This window comes from Astatotilapia calliptera, chromosome 18, assembly GCF_964374335.1.
Source record: "Astatotilapia calliptera chromosome 18, fAstCal68.1, whole genome shotgun sequence".
Lineage (NCBI taxonomy): Eukaryota > Metazoa > Chordata > Actinopteri > Cichliformes > Cichlidae > Astatotilapia > Astatotilapia calliptera.
In genome coordinates, this window is record NC_137439.1 from 22,409,995 (window position 1) to 22,429,093 (window position 19,099).

General features: G+C 42.3%; 3 protein-coding genes across 10 annotated transcripts; 1 reads left to right on the forward strand and 2 right to left on the reverse strand.

Moving 5' to 3' along the window:
• Nucleotides 1-601: 601 nt before the first annotated feature.
• On the forward strand, nt 602-4,925 carry ndufa13 (NADH:ubiquinone oxidoreductase subunit A13). The gene is made up of 5 exons (XM_026150727.2): nt 602-776; nt 3,262-3,340; nt 3,439-3,510; nt 3,996-4,065; nt 4,698-4,925. The coding sequence occupies exons 1-5, from the start codon at nt 683-685 to the stop codon at nt 4,815-4,817; spliced, it is 435 nt and encodes a 144-aa protein (XP_026006512.1). The 5' UTR covers nt 602-682; the 3' UTR covers nt 4,818-4,925.
• Nucleotides 4,926-6,185: 1,260 nt separating this feature from the next.
• On the reverse strand, nt 6,186-11,309 carry cirbpa (cold inducible RNA binding protein a). Of its 8 annotated transcripts, none has more exons than XR_003270502.2 (8): nt 10,558-11,309; nt 9,737-9,847; nt 9,527-9,633; nt 9,297-9,429; nt 9,079-9,211; nt 8,936-9,000; nt 6,486-6,577; nt 6,186-6,371 (listed from the first exon to the last, which is right to left on the reverse strand). XR_003270502.2 is itself a non-coding variant. In XM_080293362.1 (7 exons), the coding sequence occupies exons 2-7, from the start codon at nt 9,834-9,836 to the stop codon at nt 7,803-7,805; spliced, it is 546 nt and encodes a 181-aa protein (XP_080149488.1). In that variant the 5' UTR covers nt 9,837-9,847; nt 10,558-10,716; the 3' UTR covers nt 7,523-7,802. The 8 variants fall into 8 exon arrangements, 6 of the variants coding, with proteins under 6 accessions (XP_080149488.1, XP_080149490.1, XP_080149491.1 ...); XR_013903448.1 differs by having other exon boundaries at nt 9,318-9,429; nt 10,558-10,715; XM_080293362.1 differs by lacking the exons at nt 6,186-6,371; nt 6,486-6,577 and adding an exon at nt 7,523-7,810 and having other exon boundaries at nt 10,558-10,716.
• A 1,531-nt stretch (nt 11,310-12,840) lies between these two features.
• LOC113011263 (midnolin-A-like) lies at nt 12,841-18,577 on the reverse strand. Its single transcript, XM_026150723.2, has 7 exons — nt 18,129-18,577; nt 17,898-17,985; nt 17,745-17,807; nt 14,857-15,399; nt 14,605-14,710; nt 14,196-14,429; nt 12,841-13,412 (listed from the first exon to the last, which is right to left on the reverse strand). Exons 1-7 carry the CDS (start codon nt 18,356-18,358, stop codon nt 13,231-13,233), a joined length of 1,446 nt encoding a protein of 481 aa, XP_026006508.2. The 5' UTR covers nt 18,359-18,577; the 3' UTR covers nt 12,841-13,230.
• Nucleotides 18,578-19,099: the final 522 nt, after the last annotated feature.

A 19,099-nucleotide genomic window follows, 5' to 3' on the forward strand; every position in this document is an offset into this window, starting at 1 on the left:
TGGGATGTGGTGAAACGCACCACATTCCATTTTATACTGTCATGTCAATATGGCTCAAAATCTCCGAGGAATGTTTCCAGCTTCTTGTTGAATCTGTGCCATGAAGAATTAAGGCAGTTCTGAAACTTGATACGAGGGAGGCGTAGCTAATGGCCCCTCTGGTGTTTCAGTCCAAAATTAAACAGGTGAATCTAAAATCAAAGCCAGCAAGAAATCACATGATGAAATGGAAATATCAACAAGCAACAATGATGCTTGTTGATATTTCAACAAGCTTTTTTCTTTTGGCATTTTTTGCAACATGATGTTTTTAGGAAATCCATCTTTGCTTCTATACACTTTTTAAGTACTTTTACTCAGATTCAGGGCATTTCTTTGTTATAGAATATTTATGTTTTTATTCTGTTATTTGCATTATAGTTATCACTTTACCACATCAACATAAAAAAATGAACATTATGTAACATTTTTATAAAATATATGTTAACATTACAGTTGGATATAATATAATATAATATAATATAATATAATATAATATAATATAATATAATATAATATAATATAATATAATATATGTCCGAACATGTGGGGGCGCTGGAGCGCTGCTACAGTTTTTCTCTACCAGCGAAGAAGAGTGTCTTCAGGGACGTCACTGGCGTGTTTTGGAGGAGGTTGGAGGAAGATGGCGGGGTCCAAGGTGAAGCAGGACATGCCTCCTCCGGGAGGCTATGCTCCCTTTGATTATAAGAGAAATCTACCGAAACGAGGACTTTCGGGTACATACGCCACACGCTCACGTAGCCAGACATTTAGATTCATTCAGCAGTTGTTAAATGTTGGATAGTTTAGGTGATATTTGCTGGTTACGCTAACCCGTTAGCATAAATACAAAGATCCAAGCTAAGATAAAAATGTGTATGCGGGGTCTTACATTTATCCTTGTCATTAAAAGGAGCATCTTGACTAACAGCACGACAACAGTTGTACAAGTGTTTTTGCAGCAGAGCAACATTTTAATGTGAATTGTTATTGACAGGTTTAGAACGACATGCTAACTAGCTAACAGGGAGTCGTTTAATTTGCAGGTTCAGTTAAAGTGATAATGCCTACTGTTAAACGGAGGATTAGGTTTTATTTGATGAAACTGTTCTAGCTGTTCTATCGTTTGCTGCTTGGTTAACAGTGTTAAAGCCGTAAAATCAACTACTTGATTAAGTTTAAGTTAATTGATTAAGATGATCTCTTAGGACAGCGTAGTCTGAAGTGGTATTCAGGAATATTTCTTCAGACTTCTTGAAGGGCATTCAAAGCTCTTCTTTGGGTGTTTCTGTCCCCTTTTGTTCTGTTCTCAGTCAACATGATCCCACACTGCTTCAGTAATGTTGAGGTCTGAGCTTTTGGGAGGCCAGTCCATGGCTGATAGTGTTCCACTACTGTGGGTTTTTTTTTTTTTTTTTATACAGGCATGCATTTACAGCACATACTAAAAGACCAGATTGTGTTGCGCGATGGGTCAGAATCCAACCACACTTCTTTACTGTGTTCACAAGGTCTTTACACCACTGGCTGAAATGCAGCTCCAAAACATGACAGAGCCTATATCCTGTTTTACATATGGCTGTAGACCTGACATCTCTGTTGTCCTCCACTTATCAAGTTTACTGAATTTTTTTGTTTTTGTTTTTTAGTGCACACTGCACAACATTCTACAATATGCCAAGCTTTCAGCTCTTTGACAATTAACTTGTCGGTGCAAAAATATCTGATGTTTATCAAACAGTGTTGTCTTTCGGAGTTTTATTGTACATTCAAGTAAAAAGAATAGAAATGAACAATTGGTTTTTGTTACAGGGTGCTAGTAACAAAATGCATAAAGATACAATTTAAAATGTGTTCTTTGGTAAGTTGTCTGTTATGTGCAGACACAGCACCGTTGCATCCCTTGAGTTAAGTGCATTTTTTTGTGTTTTGATTTATTCAAAGGCCAGTGTTAAGTGGCTTAACAAACACAAGAAACATTCCCTTGACAGTGGTCAGGCACAAGGACTGAAAATTATTGAAAAAGCAGCCATGTCCAAAGAAAAGCTTGGATAGACCTTCAGAAAGCCTGGAGAATGATTGGTCAGACTACTTTGCAAATTACGAGAAAGGCTGGCTCCTTGGAAGAAAATATAAAGAGCTCAGGCGCGCCTCAAGACTTTTGCACAGCTCTTTACGTTGGGGCACAATAATTGGTACAAAACTCTCTTAGTGACACTAACGTTATATAGATGATTTCAAATGAAGCTGACCACGAATAAAAGTTATTTTAATGTGAACCCAAAAAGAGACTTAATGCCAACAAGACTACACATCAGAATACACTGCAACTGAAAAGCACTGCAAAGAGTTTCAGAGAGCAGCAGCTACAGAAACAGTGACTTTTAGACGCTTTTATCTAAACTGTCCCACCTGCGTTTGAGTTGTAAAACCTTACTTGCTTGGCTTTTGGCTGGTAAGTAAAAATATAAAGTGTAAAAAGTATAAAATGCATATAAACACTGTGTTAAACTCCATGACTAGATAGTGGTTGCAGTAAGAATGCTATACATATTAATGTTAAGTGTTAAATTAAGATTATTTCCTGTTTGTTACTCCAGCACTCCAGCAGATTAGTTTCGTCATGTGAATAATGGGTTAATCTGAAAAAAAAAAGAAGGAAAAATGTTTTAATGGAACCTCATTAAGTTGGTTTGTGAAATTTTCACACATTTTTCCTCCCTATACCAAAAAGTATGTGGTAATATCCATTTTATAGTAATTTTATAAGGCGTTGTAGGGCAGTACAGGACACTGAATTTTAGCACCATTTACTTGACAGTATCGAGAAAGATCTGAAATGAGTCTCAAAGAGGCATCAGTCAGCAGTAGCAGTCTGATGATTTTATATCACAGTGAAACTGCTTTAAAATGAAGCGTACTCAGGTTTTCCACATCTTCCACATGTAATGATGGGAATTTATTTCCAAAGTTGTGGCCGAACGCAGGTGACACCGTATGTGAATGTCAGCTCCTCCAACAGGGTCTGATGTTGTTAAAAAGCAAATTCTCTGATGGATATTTCAATGAGTTCTCCTGTATAATACGTTAGAACAGCATAAGCCTGTGCAGCTATTATTATAGTAAATGCTTTAATACATATGTAAACCTACTTAAAGATGTTAAAAATGTGCATTAATACTCAATAATGTTCTGTTGCTTCATTCATTCTTTAACCTGCAGGATATAGTATGTTTGGCATTGGCATTGGCATCATGGTCTTTGGGTACTGGAGGCTATTCAAGTGGAACAGAGAGAGGAGGTAAGAAATGTCAAGGAATTGTGATGTGGTTTTGCTTACTGTCACACCTGTGTGCACTGCTCAGTCTCAAACTGTGTGTGCGTGTTTGCGTGTTGCAGGCGACTGCAGATTGAAGAGCTGGAAGCCAGGATAGCTCTGATGCCTCTGCTGCAGGCAGAGCATGACCGAAGGTGACTGAGCACTTTTGTGCATGCTTACTATGGTTTTGTTTTTTTTTTCTTTCAATGGTGTTTACAACAATAGACTGTATATAATAGTTAGACATAGGCAGCCAACCAACGTTTAGATCACCTAAATGTTGGTCTGTAATTGTCTATTATGAAGCCTCAAACTGAGGTGTTTCTCCTTCCTGACTCCCAGATTGACTTTCATTGACAAAATGGCCTCAATGGTTTGTTCAGTACAAACACAAACTACAAACTGAGTCCCTAAACACATCAGGAAAGTGTTTACTGGGGTCTCAGAGGAATTTGGGAATGCTTTGGGGTTTTTTTTCAAGCACAGGAGTCGCCCTCTGCTGTCCATTAGAAAGAATGCAGGTTGAAGGCCATTGACCTTTTCAGACACATGAACTATGTCCATCTTTTATACTGCCTAAGCTTGCAAACACAGGTCAGCTGTTTAAATGCTGAGCTGAATGTTGTCTCTGTGCTAGGACCTTACGGATGCTGAGGGAAAACTTGGAAGAGGAGGTAGTCATCATGAAGGACGTTCCAGGTTGGAAGGTAAGAAGTTTAAAAAAAATCAGTTGCTCCTGCTTATTCATTATTTTTTAGTCATTTATTACTTTTTTTCATATACAGCATCTTTATGATATAATTATAGAGAAGAATTTTTCATGACCTGTCCAACATTATTTAATAGATGCCTTTTCATTAGTTTTTAATATACTTGATGTTTTCATTTTTAAAACGGTTCAGACACCAAAGAAAAATCATACTATAAACATTTGCATTTCGTACAAATATTAGCTGAGATAGGTGCGTACAGTCCAACACAGAAAAGATGATTGACTTTTCCTCTTAAACGCACTGACCGACAGTATTATTTTCAGCTTTGTTTTGTAAGCATAACACTTATCTAGATTTCCCACCTACCTTACTTGCTGTGAGCCTGCTGAGATGCAAAGGTTAACCTGAGACACAATTTAAACAACCCCGTACTACTGCAGCTGAAAGGAAAAAATAAATAAAGGAAACTGCAAAAATCCAAGTATGTTTGGGTAAAAATGCAAAGTGAAAATACATAAGACTCAGTAAACAGGGTAACAAATGAATCTATATTTTAGTTCAGGTCTGTCGCTGAACTTCAGCGTTCCTGTGTTGATGCTGACTGTGCATCTTTTTAACCCGTGCAGGTTGGCGAGAGCGTCTTTCACACAGACCGCTGGGTCACCCCTCTGTCAGAGGAGCTGTTCAACCTCAGGCCCCGCGAAGAGCTTTTGCACAAGCGTTTCGGCTTCCTGTGGTACGTGTGAACACCACCGAGACCACCAGCATCCCGAGCTCCTCCACCTGGACCTGTGTGGTCGTTCACTTCAGCTTGTAAATGTTCCAAATTAAAGTGTCTGTTTTTCTGTACCTGATCTTGGCTTCTGTGTCAGTTCTTTAATTTGGGCGAAACTAAAACTACTTATGTCAGTACTGTTTCAGATATTTATCGTCATACTTCTACTCCACTGCATTTTATAGCCATGTAGTGTACTTTATTTCTTATTTCATGAAGTTGACTGTTTATTTTTCTACAGGAACTAGCACAGTACTAACACACCTACCAGCTGTGACATCCAAATGCTTGATATTTATTTAAATAATGAATTAATATACTTAAATATGAATCCTTATTTTGTATTTTTAGTACATGTAACTCAGTGCTCAAGCACAAAATCTACTAGTCTGAAGCTCTTCCTTTGTAAAATGTGACACCACACGTGTGCCAAGTACAGGAAGATGAGTTTGGTGAACTACAGTGTGGAGGTCAGTGCACACTGACAAAAGTGAGCCACTGCCTGATTATCAGCTTTCCAAACTGAGGTAGTAATTAGCTTTTATTTCACTGATCAAATTACACTGAAGATTAAGACAAAGTTGTCAGATTACCTTTTCAGATGAAGCCATTATGAAACCACAGAAAAAGTACAGCGGTGCATCCTGTTAAACTTGTTTGTCCTAATTTACAAGACAAACCAGCAGCCTTCATGTTTGCATAGTAAACAAACCTGCTGGACTTGTTTCATGTGCCTGTGTGTAAGTGTGCGCAGTCGGCTGCATTTGTCACGTACACATTGGGTCATAAGTCAAGATTTGCATCTTACACTTTTGCCATATCTGATGCATTGATTATATTTCAACTTCATATCACGTTAAACTTCTAATGTAATCCTTCAAATCTTACAAAGACCAAGTATTAGTTATTACCTCTACCAAGTATGTAATAATACCAAGTAATAGCTTGGTAGCATCAGTGTGTCTAAACAAGCTTGACAAGTGAGATGTTAACCAATTGAAATTGGCTTACATACACCAGACTACTGCAAAGACAATGAGCTGGGTAATTAGATTGTAGTATTTTACACACTATTCATATCCAGCTATTTACAAATTTGTACCAATGACCCATTACCCTACATACTTAAACACAAATGTATATCTGGCCCTAGTGCATCTTCCTTAAGATGACAATTAAACTTAAGCACACAATATTTCCTCAACTACATTACTTTCCCCTCCTACCTTTAAACCATTCTGACATGTCTCTATATCTTTAGAAATAAAAAGCCAATGTGAGTTTCAAAGTAAGCAAATCCTCAGGCATGTGTTTACAAAGAAAGAAACACCACAGCAAGTTCTTTTGTGTCAGATTTTATTCACGTTTCAAGCCAAAGCAAAACTACATAGTCAGGTTTGTCTATCAACTGCAGCTCTGTAATGCTGTTTTCCCAGTTTGCGACATTTACTGTAACATCAGGAAATGTGCTTCAGGAATTTGGGAGATTCCTTCGTGTTGACAGTCACCCCACTGCTCATTGGACCTGAAACAAACACATCTTATTTAGCCTGACAAAATTCCAGTTTTGAGCAAAAAAACAAAACAAAAAACTGAAAACCACCAAAAGCTTTGAGTAACAACATGCTTTACAACTTACCTGATACAGCAACTGCATGAGATCTTGCAGCCTAAAAATCCAGCTACTTCAGCTGTGACGAGACCCACTGAAGCATCCAGTCAGTTTTCAGTCTAGAGGAGGAGAAATGGGTGGATTAAACCTGCCAACTGATGCTTGAAGTCAAACTGCATGCAGTATTAATGACTCACCACATAAGGTACAAAGGAAAAGTGAATGCAGTCTAGACACCTTACACATGAATTGGGGCTTGTGGACATTACAGGAGCAAATTTGTGGACTAGTGACCAAAGTGGACTGAGCACAAAACTACCCGACTTAAAGGACCAATGCATTTTTTTGGTGGACTCAAGGTGGAGCACTAATATCCCAGACAGAAACCCCACCTCCCAATGGACTTTAGAATCAGGTAAGAGGACTTGTGATGTTTGTAGGAGACATCTGAAGCAGAGGACTAAACAGCAGCTAACTTGAAGGTATTCATGGCAACAATGAGAACTTAGTTTCAAGGATGTGAGCAAAGCAAAAGGAGATTTTTACCTCACGTGCACTGGCCTACTTTCTTCACATTTGACTAGGCAAGAGCAGCTTTCATCTCTGAGGAGCACTTGTTGGTAGGCGCAACACTTCACTCTCCAAGGACTTGTAGGATACTGAAGGAGCTCTTGACCTCTCTTGAACGTAATGAAGCATGAACATGACCAGGCACCAACTTCCCCCATATGCCACTTTGTTTGATCAGCACACTTAGTAGGTACAACATTCGGCTCATGGATCGTTTAACATGTACAGGATTCACTTGATTCAACTGTGCTCTCCCCCCCCCTTTTAAACTTGTGTGGATCTTTACAGATACCCAGTAACAGCCTTCCCTCCCCTCCCTTTTAAGCTTTGAGAACTTTGACTAGCCTACCAAATTGTTGACTTTAGTCCAGAGATGGGCACCATCTGATTGCATCAAGCAGATGATTTAGTTCTCACGCAGCATTACATTAAAATGAGCCTACAGCGCTCAGCTTTAGTCCCCATGCGGTTGTTTTAAGAGGCAACAATCATGATGATTTTCCACAATTTGTTTAATAGGCTCCATGAAGCCAAACTGACAAAAAAAAGTTGATCATACAAAGAACAAAAAGTACAAAACTGTTCCCGGTTTGAGATATATATAAGCTTTAGGGAAACAAAGTTACATTTCTCGATCACTTTAAACAAGATTAGTCCATTTTACAGCACATTAAAAATGCAGATGTTGAGCAGAGCACAGAAGATACCTTGGACAGACTGTAGCATGCTGCAATTTGCAACTTCATGAACAGCCGGCCACTTCGGATGTGTAGTTCACCAGTCTGAAAGGAATTCACTCTTTTGGGAAATTGAACAAACAGGAGCCTCAGTTAAACTAAGGTTTTTTTCTTTTTTTAATATTAATTTGAATTTAGCATCAAGTCTCCCAAAAGTCTGTTTATGAGCATATATCTTTCCTCTCAGTTTAAAACCTGGCAGGAGGTAGGTCAGTCAGAGACTGAGGGGGAAAATAAGGAACACAAACAAGCCCCAGATATTGCAATATATAAGAAAAGGAATCAAATCAGGAAGCACTTCAAATGCTGGACAAAGTTTAGAGCAATGGTAGTGGCTGTTCAATGAAAAGCCACACTGAGAACTGTCTTGATCCCCAAAAATGGGACTTTACAGTATCAGATTACAGATGCCTTTTAGTTGCACGATCTTTGAGAAATGAGTCCAATTAAGCATGGTTAAGATTCTTTAACTGTAATTTGTAACAGGTTTTATAAGGAATGACCAAAACCCATTGCTACATTTTTCTTCTTTTTAAAGATGCTGAACTATTACAACAAAACTACAGAACTAAGGTCAGCAAACACGTGGACATTTTTCTTGAGGAGCGCATCTTTGAAAAACAGCCAGCCAAGTGAAGATCTTGAATCAGGGAGATGTTTACTCATGTGTAGCTGAGGATAAGAAGTGGGCACAGAGGTAAAGACACTGCAAGTTCGAACACTGGAGTTTTACAAATATTCCCCTTTCAACCCGCCTAACAACCCTCCCTCTTTTTGCATAAGGGGGTCCTTGCCTTCCTCGCAATTTGAGAACACGTGAAATTCGGGGTTTGCTTTAAGTGGTTCAAATGGTTTCCAGCCTCTTTGTCAGAGAAGGGCACAAAAGAAATCTGGCAACCGTTTGGAAAGAGGCATCAAGTTAAGCACAAAACTGAGGGGCATACATGGTGATAGGCTTCCCATGTTGGGGCTGTGAAATCTCAATTTACAGTGTTGGAGTGTACAGCATCTCAACCCGCCACTTAAAGCAGGTATTTAAAAATTAAGAGTGCTGCGCAGTTTGACTATGCCAGTTACTGAGATGTGCTTTCAGTGTTCCTTTAGATTTTGTACAGACAGCCCCAACATAAATGCACCCAAATACCTGAAATACATATTATTGATGCTTACCATAGCTGTCGTATCCATCGCGGTAGGATCCAGATCCTGAACGCTCACCATATCCACCCTGCCCCCTATATAAACAAGAAACTTGCATTTAAAATACAGTAAAAATAAAGTGCATTAAACAATTTTAAGCTCCGATTATTTACCTGTTTTCTCTGTAGCCACCTGAGGAATATCCTCCACTCCTGTATCCACTGCCACCAAAGCTCCTGTCTCCACCACCAAAGCTTCTGTCACCATAACTCCTGTCTCCGTACCCTCTGTCTCCACCATATCCACCTATTACAAACAAAGCAGTTTTAATTTCGATAGTGTTAGAATAAACCTTTAAGTTCAACTTTTTAAAAATATTCCCACGTCGCACCTCGGGAATAACCACGCCCACCTCTCCCTCTGGAGCCGCTAAATCTGCCTCCTCGTGGGCCAGAGCCAAAACCTCCTCTTGAGCGCCCTCCCTTTCCAGCTTCGTCCACCCGAATAGCACGTCCGTCCAGCGTCTGCAATACAACAGGAAATGTAAAAACGTATAAATACAATTACATTAACTATAAATATTTTTTAATTCGATTATAAATTGAGTAGCGTGATTTTTACCTTTCCGTTCATGGCGTCCAGTGCGTCTTTGGCGTCCTCTGCATTGTCGTACTTCACGAAGCCAAACCCGCGAGATCTTCCGGTTTCTTTGTCTCTGATCACGTCCACTAATCAGGGAGAAATTCCGATTAGGCCACATATTTAGTAAAATATTGATGTCTGAAGTAATTTTAAACTATATACTCAAGAGGGGTAAAGAGGTTTAATTACCTTTTTCGATGGTTCCGTATTTGCCGAAAGCCGCAGCCAGAGAGTCCTCGTTGGTCTCGAAGCTCAGACCTCCGATGAATAATTTTCCCTCGTCCGACATTTTTGTTATAGCTACAAAAAAATGAAAGCAATTTTAAAAAAAAAAGTCTCCCCACAAATCCTTAAAACTGAAAAGGGGCCCTTTGTCGGCGAAAAACCGTCGACACGCACAGTCGGGTTAGGGTTAGCCGCAATGAGAAAGTAGGTCACCGGAGCAGTTTCATAAAATGGCGATCACTGATTGCGTAGTAATGGCCTACATACCTCCCGACGTTTAACAGACCATGAAATCTGAATTTATCTTAAAGCTACGTCATATTTAATCGATGATCGTCGACAAAAGTCAAAATGGAGTCACCCTAGGCCTGGGGCCTGAAAACGTGGCGCAGTTTCGTTAGCGGATTAGCTGGCGGTTTTTCTTCCAGCGCCATTTTGTAGCACCGCGCTACACGCTTTTGTTTCAATGAGCTACTTTGCGCCATCTCAAGGGGTGGCCAGCTGCCTTATTTTGCAGCTTATCTAACTACCCCAATTAATATGGGGGGAAAAATAGGTTAACCTATTTCTGCAAAGTGCACCATAGCATTTACACATCGAAAAAACATTCTAAAACGATCAAATAAAAAAAGCGATCAAACGCCGGTTAAAAATAGTTTCAATCAATAGAAAGAGGTCACATTGGAAAAAAAATATGCGTTTCATACTTTACAAATATAGATGCATGAATAAGATTATAACTTGCAACGTGTAGAAACAACACGTAACAAAGAGAAAGCGTTTACCTTTGTCTCTCACGGAGATGTAAGGGAAGTTACTGGGAGCGGCGATGCAGGTCGAATGAGGGAGAAGAACGAGCGCGATCCGCTTTTCACTGCAATGCGCACTCACTCCTTCTTCTACTGCTGTTTGGGCGGCAGACCATTAGAACAGCCGCCAACAGCGCCATCTTGTGTTAGGGTGACGCAGCATAGTGCTCTTAGGTTGGGCCGCATTTAATTCCTCTTCGTTTTTCGGCTGCTGCCTTTAGGGGTCGCCACAACGGATCATTTGCCTCCGCCTCAATCTATCTTTAGCATTCTCCATTATCAGACAGCTCACCTGCATTTCCTCTTCCACTACATCCACGAAGTCCTCCTGCCTGGCAGCTGTATCCCCCTGCAAAGAACAAGGTACTCAGAGCCGATCCCTGATGCCCTTGAACCCATCAGTCACTTCTGGGCTTTTTCATCTCCAAGTAGTTTTCCTAGCAGCACAGATTACCGTACTCTGATTTGAATAATAATTTGTATCTGATTTGACTTCGCAACCAAAAATATAGATGTAGAAATGTCCTCCTGCCAGTGGCCTCCAAACACATTAAACTGAAAGTATCCGCGTATATTTGTGCCTTAAACAGAAACCAGATTAATAATCATTCCAGAGATGCTTTGTTTTCAAGCACAGTAAAATAACAGCGTGGTAGCACAATTAAAACCACTGAGTGCAGTCAGATGAATGCCAGTCATAACTGCAAGTCGCTTTCATATGTAGTTAACGGAGAAAATGATTCAACTGTGTTTATTTTGCACGCCTCGAGTGCTTTGTTTGCGTGAGTCACGATGGCGGTCAGGTGTGTGGGGCCGAAGTCCTGTTTGTCTGTGTGGGAGGAAGATTTATCTGCACATGCACGCCTAAGCGATGCAGTGTGTTTGAATGGTGTGTGTGGGAGGCAAAGAGAGAGAAATGAACGTCTGTGTAGGAGGCTCGAAAACCCATAGCTTTGATCTGCAACGTCCTTGCAGCGCTACAAGGAATAGATCAGCGTGCAGGGAAAGGGTTTCATCCTCTTTCTTGTAAATCATTGGATCGATACCGCCAAAATGAATTCATCGGGGCAGGCAGTGTGTAGGCTACACTATCATGGCCGACTGTGCCTGTAGCGCCGAATCTGCAGCACAGGCGCTCTTTAGGATTCAGGACGAGCAGCCGTGTGCTGTCTGATATGTGGCGCCGGGCGTGCTGCTGCTGCAGCTGCACACTCCGTGATCACGATCAACAGAGCTGCACCGAAAACAACGCCAGCATTCGCGCTGCAGTCCCCAGCTGTGTGCTGATCGTCGTTTGATAGCCGAACGAGTGAGCTTCCACACGCTTCTCAGCTTGCAGATCACACAGGCTACACCCGAGCAAGGCTTCGTGTTTGTCTGCACGTCAGCAGCGAAGGCAGGCACAGATGTTTCAGCTCACCTCGAACAGCTTCATGTTCTGCCGCTGTGATTTGCATCCTGTGAGCTCAGCATCAGACACGCTGGCTACAGAGAGGCGAACGCTTCAATTTATGGCATTTTTCCACAAAGTACTCATTGGAGTGCCTCTTAAGATTCCAGTCATAGCTTTAACAAGTCACATAGTTATTCACGCAAATTCTGGTATCTCAAGCATCACGTTTTAGACCCTACGCTATGCTTGTCTTTAACGGCCCGCTCGAAACAGTTTGAAATGTTCAGTTGCTGTCATGGAAGAAGTGTAAGGAGTCTTGGTTGGCTGCACATCAGTGCTCACGTTCTACTTCCTGCGTTACTGTCGAGGAGAACCAATATTTCAGTTTTATTTTAAATCGTAATGCTCAGCTTTACAGCATCACTGAGATTTTCTTGAAACCTCTGCTCCACGAAGAGAGATGGCATCACCTCTCTGAAACTCATGCGGCTATTAATAATGAAAAGCGACAAAGCACAGAGGTCACAGAGTAACCTGGAAGGCTGCTTCTGTTGACCCAGTGTGCCGACTGCAGGTGTTCCCAGCTTTATAAACGGCATTCAGTTCAGTTGTTCTCACCTGGATGATTGAGCACGCATCAAGACAAAGCACGTAGCATTTAATCTAGAAGTAGATCATTCATCTTCACCACACATATCTCCTGATCACAGATACAAGAGCAGCTGTGACAACCAAACAGAAAGGACGATCAGTAGAATAAGGCTGAGACATTTTTATCCCCAAAAAACCCAACAAAAATCCAGTTTAACAGACGAAGGCAACATTATATTCTTCATTTAAAAAGAACAGGCTCCACTCATAAACGCTTTCAGATTTTGTATTATTTCCCTTTATTATTTGCATATTTTTTTTGCTTCCTATTATTTCATAAATAAGATATTTTCAAGAAACATTGCTTGCATGGAACGAAACACAGTCTTACATTCAAAACATGTACAGTTAAGGCATCAGAGTACGTAGAGTAAAACACCAACAGGGAAATCTATGTGACACGTGCTACATACTGCAACAGCCGGAGCTGCAGTCACTGAAGGACAGACTCAGATTACACATCACAGAAAAAGCCACAACATTTAGACGTATAGTTTCAGATAGTAGAAAAATACTAACAAAGGCTCATTTTTTTTCCGTAGCCCTGTACGGCAAGGTCAGCTCTGGTATCTATCATAGTGAGCGGGTCTTTTTACATTCAGAGACTAGGGGTGATGGTGGCGCTTCTGGTACGGATGAGAGCCTTGTGAGAGGCGCGAGGTCTTGCAAGCCCTCCTGCGTAGACGCCTCTCGTGCATCAGGAGCTGGAGGTGCTCTAGCTTACAGTGCAGCGTTTGATTCTCCTCTGTGGACGAGTGCACGACGGGACCCTCGTGGGCTACGTCACCTACAGAGAAGAAGAAAGAAATGGGTCAGACACGTGAATGTTAAGGTGTGCTCTCCGCCATTAATTACTGCATTGGTCATAAGAAATACACTCAAAAGCCACTTTGTCAGGCTTAATTTATATGTCTGCTCATTAATGCAAACATCCAATCAGCCAATAACACGCAGACGTGGTCAAGACGACCTCCCGAAGCTCCGACCCAGAATCAGTTTGTTTCTCTGACGCAGTAAAAACACGACTAGTTGAATTTTCTAAAGCTGCAGCTGTCAGATGCTTCGTCTTGTTCCACCACCTGTCAAAACCCTCAAAGTTTCCTCAGCTATGAGGTGAAAGAAAAGCACCTAACTATGTAGAAGTGATTGACAGACAAGCTGCGAGGCAACTGCTCTGCTTGATTTCCTCATATTTTCAGCTCTAATGCAAACATACAAATCCACGAGAAACCCCGTCAGCACGAGAGAATCGCAGCCTAATAAGGAAGCGTAAACGCTCGTGGATGCGCTGTCGTTAACACCGCCTGTTAAGACTGTAATAGTCTTTATACTCACGCAGGCCCGTGTAACTGCTGCACAAGTGCTGCGTGACTAAATATGACGCAGCACAGAAACACGAGCGCATTTTATTCTCTGGGGGCCATAAACAGTCTCCTTTTTTATTGTTTTTGTTTCCATTTCCCTGTCCTGATTTCTAAAATGCACACTATTCCAGTATTTGCATGCATTTACATGCGTGTGATGATGACATGCTCTCCGAGTTTCCAAAATAATATTAGTTTGAGCTGACCTGGAGCGCCGCAGAGGGGCTCTGTCCTCTGCATCGCTGGTGGTCTGGGCTCTTCTGCTGTGAACAGCGGGCTGACTTCAGCGCCTTGAGCAGGACAGCGGTGTAGAGGATGAGGAACTGGAGCCCCCTGGTGGTGGTAGGCGGCTCTGAGGAGGTCGTTGAGGATCTGGAGAATAATGGCGACACCACGTCGAGGATGACTGAAACCGCTCTGACTGCAAGGGGCCAGGGTGCCTGAGAGGATAGAGGAGTCATTACTACTTTTTTCTCTACTTTTCCTAAAAACAGCTATTCAAAAGGTCATTAGATTAGAAAGAGTGCCCTTATAGTTGCAACACTAGGAAACATCACTGGTTTATGTTAATCAGACCAAACAAAAACTGCTGAGCAGTGTCCAGATCAGACGTACCAGAGAAAGTCCCAGAGAAGATGCCAGGTGAGTGTCTCACGAAACTCTCTATGACAGCTCCTGGAGGATTGGGCAGCTGTGCAGTGGATGAAGCATCAGCATTACTCTGTAAGGGACAAATATCCACCTTAAGGAATAAGTCTGAGTAATAAAATATTCTTTTCTCACTAATTTAAATTCAAAAAGACTATTGTGAAAATTCGGTTACGCGTTAACGTGGATGACTTCTGCGTTAGAGTGTGTGTGGCTAACCTCTGTGAAGGTCGAGGCTGCTGTGGGGCTCAGGGGTGCCGGGCTGGAGCCGATGGGACCGGCTGAACAGACCGGTGCAATCGCTCGCAAAGGAGAACCCGGATGTGGAGAACCACAGGGCAAAAGAGGAGAAGGAGCGTGCGGAGATCCGTGCTCAGAGTGGGAATTAAGCAGAGAAGAGGGATTACAGCAGTTTGTGGCAGGAACGCTACTGGATGGAACCGAAGGGTTTTGTGAGTTCAGTGAAGTTCTGGCTCCCTGAGTGTTAAACTGAAACGAGGACAAAGAGTCAACAGAGAATGGAGTTGCAGATGAGGCCTGTGAAGCTGATGTGGTAGCAGGTCCAGTGGTGGAGGTCCACGCCGAGGCAGAGTGAGGGTGGTTCGTGCTGCTGGCCGTCTGCGCATTGCTGCCGTGAGCCTTTGAGTCCAGCAGCAGCTCCTTCACGTCCTGCGCCGACAGCTGGAGCTCCACACACATCACGTGGGCACCGATTCCAAGGTTAATGTTCAGAGGTGAGCGCCCAGACAGGAAGTCGTTAATCTGCAGGGACAGACAGGAAAGTTTCACTCTTCTTCTCCCGGTGCTATCAGTTTACAGCACAGTTATCTGAAACCACAATACACTGATAACCAAGAAAACCATGAGAAATTCATGGATGTTTCCCATGAATTTCTCATGTGGGTCAATTTGAATGGCTTCAATGACGTAACCTCTGATTACAGAGGAATCTACCACACAGAGATGTAAATTTAAATAGCAAATCTGCCGCTTTGCTTCAGCACACCTTTATTAAAGCTTTAAAGACTGTGTAGTGTGTGTGTCTGTGTGGGTTATTGCCTCTGGTAACTACAAAAATGATGAAGGTTATCTCACCTATGTATGTTTTAATGTTATTAATTGGATCCGATGTTTGTTTTTATGCATCTATGTTGCAAAGTCTCTCTTGTAAAATGGATCTTTGACCTCAGTGGGCCTAACCTGGTTGAATAAAGGATACATAAAAATATATATCTTTATTGAACAATCACTCACAGCGCAGGCTGGGAAAAGTAAGTGAACTCTTGTCTCACAAAGATGAAATATAGAGCAGGACAGCGCAGGATGTGGAAAAAGAGAAGCGTGAGAAATTATTTGAAGAGGTGGACGGGTGCAAGATGAAGGCCAGATACGCTGTCTAAAGTAATTTATTTTTTTTAAAACTTCATATTAAAGACTTGTTGGAAGTGGCTCAAAGTTTACTAGAATGTAAAATATACTGCTGCAACGCAGAGGATCCGGAAAGGATGGAAAAGAAAGTTCAAAAGGAGAAAGAGGAAGAGAAAATGATAAATAAAGAGAAAGAGAAGAAGCGACACGTCATGAAGAAGAAGGAAGAGAACAGATGGACAAAGATATCAGCATATTGTGAGAAAAGACAGCAAGTATGAGAAACAGCTGTGATGATAAAGACAAAAATAATAAAAGAAAAAAGGGAAGTAAAGAAGGGACTGGGGGGTAGAAAGAGGAACAGGTAACGGCTCCAGCATTCCTCCCCCTGAAGTCTCACCCCCACCCCTTCTTTCCTAAACTGTAATATTGTAATAATAAATAGATAGGATTACATTTCTGCACCCTGACTGTCTGTGAATGTTTGCTGCTTGTGTTCAGTACAGAAAAGAAAAGTGCAGTTGTTTTTGTGCTATTATTAGGACTCTATATGTGTACAGGTCAGTCCTCATTTTACGAGTACAGTAATACTGAAATAAAAAGTAAAAGTAAGATGGAAATCCTGATAATTACAGGCTGAATGACGTGTGTGTAGCCAAAACTATGCACCTCCGAACTTGGTCTTTAGACGAGTAATTATCGATTGATTTTTTTAAAGGGTTTTTAATACGTTTCTCTGCCTCATTCATGCATTCAACCGGTTTCTACCATAGACTGTACACCCACCAGCCACTTTGTTAGGCACACCTGTGCTGCGACTTGTTAATGCAAATATGTAATCAGACAATCACTCGACAGCGACTTAACACATTTAGGCATGTCGGCATGGTCAAGACGAGCATCAGAGTGCGGAAGGAAGGAAAGGCAAAAAAAAGAAGCCTTGTTTACTGCGTCAAGCTGATAGGAAGGCAACAGGAACTCAAATAACCACTTGTTACAACCAAGGTATGCAGAAGATAGGCTCTGAAAGCACAACACGTCGAACCTTGAAGTAGATGGGCTACGGTAACAGAAAACCACACTGGGTGGCTCTCCTGTCAGCTAAAAACAGGAAACTGAGGCTACAGATCACACGGGCTCACCAAGACTGGACAACAGAAGACATTCAGCAGTTACAGAAGGAATTAGGTGCAAACTACAGGAAAACGTGGATCCATCCTGCCTTGTGTTAATAGTTCAGGCTGCTGGTGGGGCAACGACTTTGTGCCCCCTTATTATCAGCTGAGCACCCTTAAAACACAACAGTCTACCTGAGTATTGTTGCTGACCATGTCCATCCCTTTATAACTACCAGTGTAGCGTGTTCTGATGGCTGCTTCCAGCAGGATAACACATCAAAGCTGAAATGAGCTCATTCTGGTTTCTTGAACTGCTCTCTAATGGCCTCCACAGGCACCTTTAGAACCAGTAGAGCACCTTTAGGATGTGGTGGACAGGAGATTCAGTTCATGGATGTATCTGTGTGGGGCTATGATGTTAATATAAACCAAAGTCTCTGAGTTTCCTGCCGTGAAGAATCAAGACAGGTTGGAAGGCAAAATAGAGTCCGACCGAGAACTAATAAGCTGTATTTAATGAAATGGGTGCATGCAATAATATAATAGCAATATTATTACATGCAAACGGTAGTTTCTAGTGTTTACTTCAAGCATACAGTGAGAAAGAATTAAAACGCTCACCTGGACTTCTGTTAAACTTTCCAACACATCCATAACAGTCCTTTCAGCCCTGGTAGTCGAGCACTGTGCGGCACAATATAATAAACAGTCTGATTATATGTGTGCGTCAAAGTTACAGAACAGCCAGTCTAAGATGTGCATTAGTTTACGTACCAGTAAACCAGCTTCGATGACTGGGACCAGAGTCAGTTTGCTGCCATCTGTTACACCCTGGTCCAGGAGCGTCCCTGCAGTCAGGTGCCTAATTTATAATACATAAATCAGCTTTAATGGGTCAAACCGGGGGGAGAAACCCCACATACGCATCAAATACGCGGATTAAACGTAATTGCTTTACCTAAACTCCCGGAAGTGCACAGCATGCAGGGTAAAGCAACAACTCACCTGTCTTTATGCAGGAGTACGATCCTGTCCGTGTGCAGTCTGAGTTTCTGGGAGATGCGCGCTTTCAGGGCCTCCACGGTCTCCCCCCGGGGGACGGTCAGCTCCACCGGGCTGCCGGCCGTGGAGGTGATGCACAGACGCATGGAGGACTGGCCGCTGGAGACCCCGGCCCCGCGGCTTGCACACTGGAAGGCGGTGACGCTACAGAGACCCCGCTGCTGCTGCTCCATTCACGAACACTGGCTGCTTTAAACTCGGGCTCTGGTCGCTGGGATGACCTGAAGCGACGCGCTGCGGGGCTCCTGTGCTCGGGTCGTCACTGCTCCTCGATGTGAAGCATCCCTGAAACCACGACAAGCCGCAGACTGCACACCAGTTCCTCTTTCTGTCTCTGACAAGCGCAGCTCCACTCCTCCAGCGTGAAAATACACCCCGACCCCTGGCAGGCCGAGGCCCGCCCACTTCCCATCACAACCAATCGGAGAGGGACACAAGACTACGAAGGCTTCATTGCCCAATCTGAAGGAGCTCTGCTTCACGTGGCTTTTTTTCACCCAACTCGCCATTCATAAATGACGCAATCCGCAGTGCACATTTTGTACAGAATCACAAAAAAACATCCGACTGTAGTAATTCTTAAGATTTAAACTCTGGGGATTCTTCACGTTATTAAAAGATTATACCAGAGATGCTTCTGTACCGGCAGGGGGGTTAGTTCTGACCCCCCGCGATGACACTGCATCCCTCTAAGGAGGTGACTATTTTGTTAAACACCCACTCCTTGGCATGAAAACAGCGTCGCCTATTTTTATGCAAAACCTTTAAGGAGCTGGAAGCTCCTACAGCATGAAAGGCACAGAAAATCCTCACCGACATGCAGTGGAGTCAAACACGTGGATTCATGAAAACCTGAGAACTTTGAGCTGATTAAAACATGAGCATAATCAAAAGTATCCCTAACAACTTTTCTA